Source organism: Mandrillus leucophaeus, unplaced genomic scaffold, assembly GCF_000951045.1.
Source record: "Mandrillus leucophaeus isolate KB7577 unplaced genomic scaffold, Mleu.le_1.0 Scaffold399, whole genome shotgun sequence".
Lineage (NCBI taxonomy): Eukaryota > Metazoa > Chordata > Mammalia > Primates > Cercopithecidae > Mandrillus > Mandrillus leucophaeus.
Window position 1 is genome coordinate 340,702 of NW_012104242.1, and position 3,865 is coordinate 344,566.

General features: G+C 51.9%; 1 protein-coding gene across 1 annotated transcript in view; it reads right to left on the bottom strand.

Moving 5' to 3' along the window:
- DIP2C (DIP2 disco-interacting protein 2 homolog C (Drosophila)) overlaps positions 1–3,865 on the bottom strand; it is a 296,340-nt gene that overhangs the window by 67,105 nt on the left and 225,370 nt on the right. The window contains exons 26-27 of the mRNA XM_011991552.1: positions 1,371–1,494; positions 683–804 (exon numbers count right to left, since the gene is read on the bottom strand). Of these exons, the coding sequence (XP_011846942.1) occupies positions 683–804; positions 1,371–1,494 (246 nt within the window). The remainder of the gene's footprint in view (positions 1–682; positions 805–1,370; positions 1,495–3,865) is intronic.

Here is a 3,865-nt window from a genome sequence, read left to right on the forward strand (position 1 = left end):
CACACACACCGCATAGTTCTCCTGGAAGCGTCACACACACCCAGACACGTCACGCATGGTTCTCCTGGAAACGTCACACACACCCAGACACGTCGCGCAGACTTTCTAGCAGGAGTGGCCACTGTGGGAGTCTCCAGCACCACGCTAAAAGGGACTCAGGTGTGGGCGGGACAGGTGTATTCTCTGCCCAAACTGTTTTCCCCTGTAGTTCCTCCTTCAACAGGGATAATACAGCTGAATCCTCTCAAACTCCTCCAGCTGTATACGAAGAAAATCAGATCTATACTTTCAGAAAGGAGCAGGAAACTTCTACATCTTGAGGAGAGGGCGTCTGAAAAAGCCCTCCCTCTGCCCGTGGTCGGTCTGCGAGGCTGGGTTTGTGGGGAAGCCTGAGGAATGGTGGTGATGCCCTCTCTTGGGAGCCATTTTCTCCAGGGTGGACACTGCAGAGGCTACCATCCAGCCTTTGCCTCCATGCACACCTTTAGATCTTGCTTCTAGACCTAGACTGTAGGCTCCCTGCAGGTGGAGACCCTGTCCTGTCCTGTCCTGACCATTTGACTCCAAACACACACCGGCTCCCACAGCCAGCAGCTGCCCTGGGAGATGTCAGAGTCTGCGCTCTGCAAGCTCCACACTCCGCTCCAGGCAGTGGAGGCCCCGACACTCCCAGGCATGTTACCTCTACAATCATCTTGACGGTAGGCAACGTCGTCGCGATGTTCTGTGGATGCGGGGGACGGACGGTTATGGGCACACAGCCTGCGTACAGGCAACCATAAAACGCTGCTATCAGGTCTATTCCTACACAAGGAGAAAAACATCATTATTGAGGCAGACCACACTACTGAGTGCCCACTGTCCCTGTCAGCATAAATGCTAGCCTGCGACAAGTTCAACGGGTGAACAAGCAGCTGAACTTCTCGCAGCCTCTGTCATCCCGGCAGGTTTTGTCAGCTTTGGTGGTCGCCGTCATCAACCCGTCCTTTCAGATGTGAGGTGACAAGGCAGCCCGGAGGTTTAATTTTACATCATTTTGCTAAGGAATTACCCACCTTTGTAACTGTGAATTTAGTTAAGACTTAGGTACTATTAAGTAAGTTACCTGAGGTATCTAATACCACAAATTTGGATATAAAAGTCTTTGAAAACATCACTTTATTGAAGCCTGTAACAGTAGCACATAAGGCTGGTGCCCGTGAGTGGTTGTAGCCAGACACAAAGGTGCCACTTAGCAGCCAGCTGGATACAGCGCAGACTCCCGGCCATCACGCTGCCCTCGGCTCAGGCACCAGCGGGTGTAAGTGACCTCCTCGCGCTGCGGTTGACCCGCGGCCATCTCTCAGGGGAAGCCCGCCCTGCGCCCGTACCTGGGGGGTAGACCAAGGCCACGTGGTCGCCGTCCTGAAGGTGGCCCCTCTCCATGAGCATCACGGCGATCTTCTCGGCTCTCTTGTGCAGCTGCACGCAGGTCAGCGAGTTCGCGATCGCACCCTGCGGGCCGATCACAGGGACAAGTGCGTAAGATTCCTTCAGCAGGGCAGCTTGCGGAGAGCGCGCACGCGTCATAGGACTCACTGACGCAAAGCGAACGTCAGTGGTTTTTAGAACAAGCACAGACCTGTGCAACCAACATGACAGTCAATTTTAGAATGTTTTCAGCTTCCCCCAAAACTACATATACGTTAGAGGTCAACCCCATTTTCTTCCAACTAGGTAAGGAGTGCAGACCAAAGCAGCATCTAGATATATTTAGGGTAACAAGAAATATTTTGAAAAATGATTATGTCAATTAAAAAACAGAACAAAAAACCCTAACAATTCTGGGACTTGTGTTACTGTCATGGGCAGTGAGAATTCTTAGTACACCAGAAGGGCCTGCACACTAGAAGTTAAGACTAATTAAAAATTTTAATTTAGAAAGACCACATCAAAAATCAAGGAAGTCAGAAAGCAAAAAATAAAAGCAAATAGTTAAAAACACCCTGAAGGAATGAAAAGAACTATGAAATGCATTTTCACATAGACTTTAATGTAGAAATAAATAGAAAACATATTTGTGCCGGAAAATAGCTTACAAAAGGGTTGTAAGGGAAGGTGAATTACAAGATATATACTAAGCAACATCGCAAGAGTGTGAGAGTCACTATTTATTGAGACAGGGTCTCTGTCTCCCAGGCTGGGGTGCATGGCATGATCACTGCTCACTGCAGCCTGGGCCTCCTGGGCCCAAGCGATTCTGCTGCCTCAGCTCCCTCAGTAGCTGGGACTACAGGTGCCACCAGCATGCCTGGCCAATTTTTATAAAATTTTTTCTCATAGAGATGGGGTCTCCCTATGTTGCCCAGGCTGGTCTCAAACTCGTGGCCTCAAGTGATCTTCCCATCTTGGCCTATTTAAGCCAAAAAGAAAAATGTGAATAAATTGCAAATTATAAGCATGTAACTAACCAAAACAAGCTTCTCCTCCCGACACACTTCACAGTTCTAGCTCCTCTGCAGCATTCTCAGATGTGAAGACTGCTTCTACGTCATTTAAAAACCTCTTGGGATCGGATTCTGTCTCACAGCTATTAACACGGTGAGGATCTTCCCTCAAGCAGTAGCAACTGGACCGCAGTCCACGGGGCCAGGAAGACTCTAGAGCCAAAGAGTGACTGAACACCCGGGCTCAGAAATTTTTTTTTTTTGGAGACGGGGTCTTGCTCTGTCGCCAGGCTGGAGTGCAGTGGCATAATCTCAGCTCACTGCAACCTCCGCCTCCTGGGTTCAGGCGATTCTCCTGTTCCCCTGCCTCAGCCTCCTGAGCAGCTGGAACTACAGGCACCCACCACCGCACCCAACCCATTCTTGTATTTTTAGTAGAGACGGGGTTTCACCATGTTGGCCAGCATGGTCTTGATCTCTTGCCCTCATGATCCGCCCATCTTGGCCTCCTAGAGTGCTGGGATTACAGGCGTGAGCCACCACGCCCGGCCCAGGAATTCTTATGTGAGTCACAGCTACAAAGATGAATGCGTGGGGACAGGGGACGGAGCGCGCAGCCAGTCCGAGAAGGCTGTCAGGGAGCCGACTTCGTGCAACAAAGAGGGCAGCTGCATGGACGAACAGTGTCTGGGGCTATTCAGCGGCCATGCTGGGAAAAGCACGTCAGCCTCCCAGCTGGAAGGGCCCGGGTCAGAAACACGTGTGCGTGATAAGGTGGGAGTGAAGAGAATGTCTCAGGAAGCATCAAGATGTGAACGCCAGACCCTGACCTCTACCAAAACGTCCACCAGACAGCCGATGAGCCAGCTAGGTCTGTGGGGAAAGCGCCTTCTCCCTGAGGACCTCTGCACAGGCCAGGGCTGCGGGCAGGCTGCCCACGTGAGGGCCCGGTGGGTCTTCAGACCCTTCCTGCTGACTGGCTGGTTTCCTCCACGGAGGAGAGAGTTAGCTTACACTTCTCTGAACTCAACCTTCTCATCCCACACATTTTCCTCAATTATTTCCCCACTCAGAGGACACCTAAAAAGTGAGAAAACAGAAACTGATGTAAAGTGGAAGAGCCCAAGAGCAGAAGGCGGCAGAGATGAGCAAAGACAACAAGGCAGGCAGGGCTGGAGTCCAGGAAATCCCGCTGAGAACTCAGATCTGGGGGCCTTTGAAACTGGACTGTTCCTCTGAGCATTCATTCTCGGGCGGCTCCTTGCCACCTGTTCACAGCAACCAGCCCACCGGGACAGACACACTCCGCACGGCCAGGCTGGGCGCTGATGGGACCCATTCAGACCCACCCCGACTCCAGGGGCAGGTCTCCCCACAAGGAAAACCAGCACACCACCCATCGCCATGAGGATGGCCGGGCCTGAGGATGGCCGGGCCTG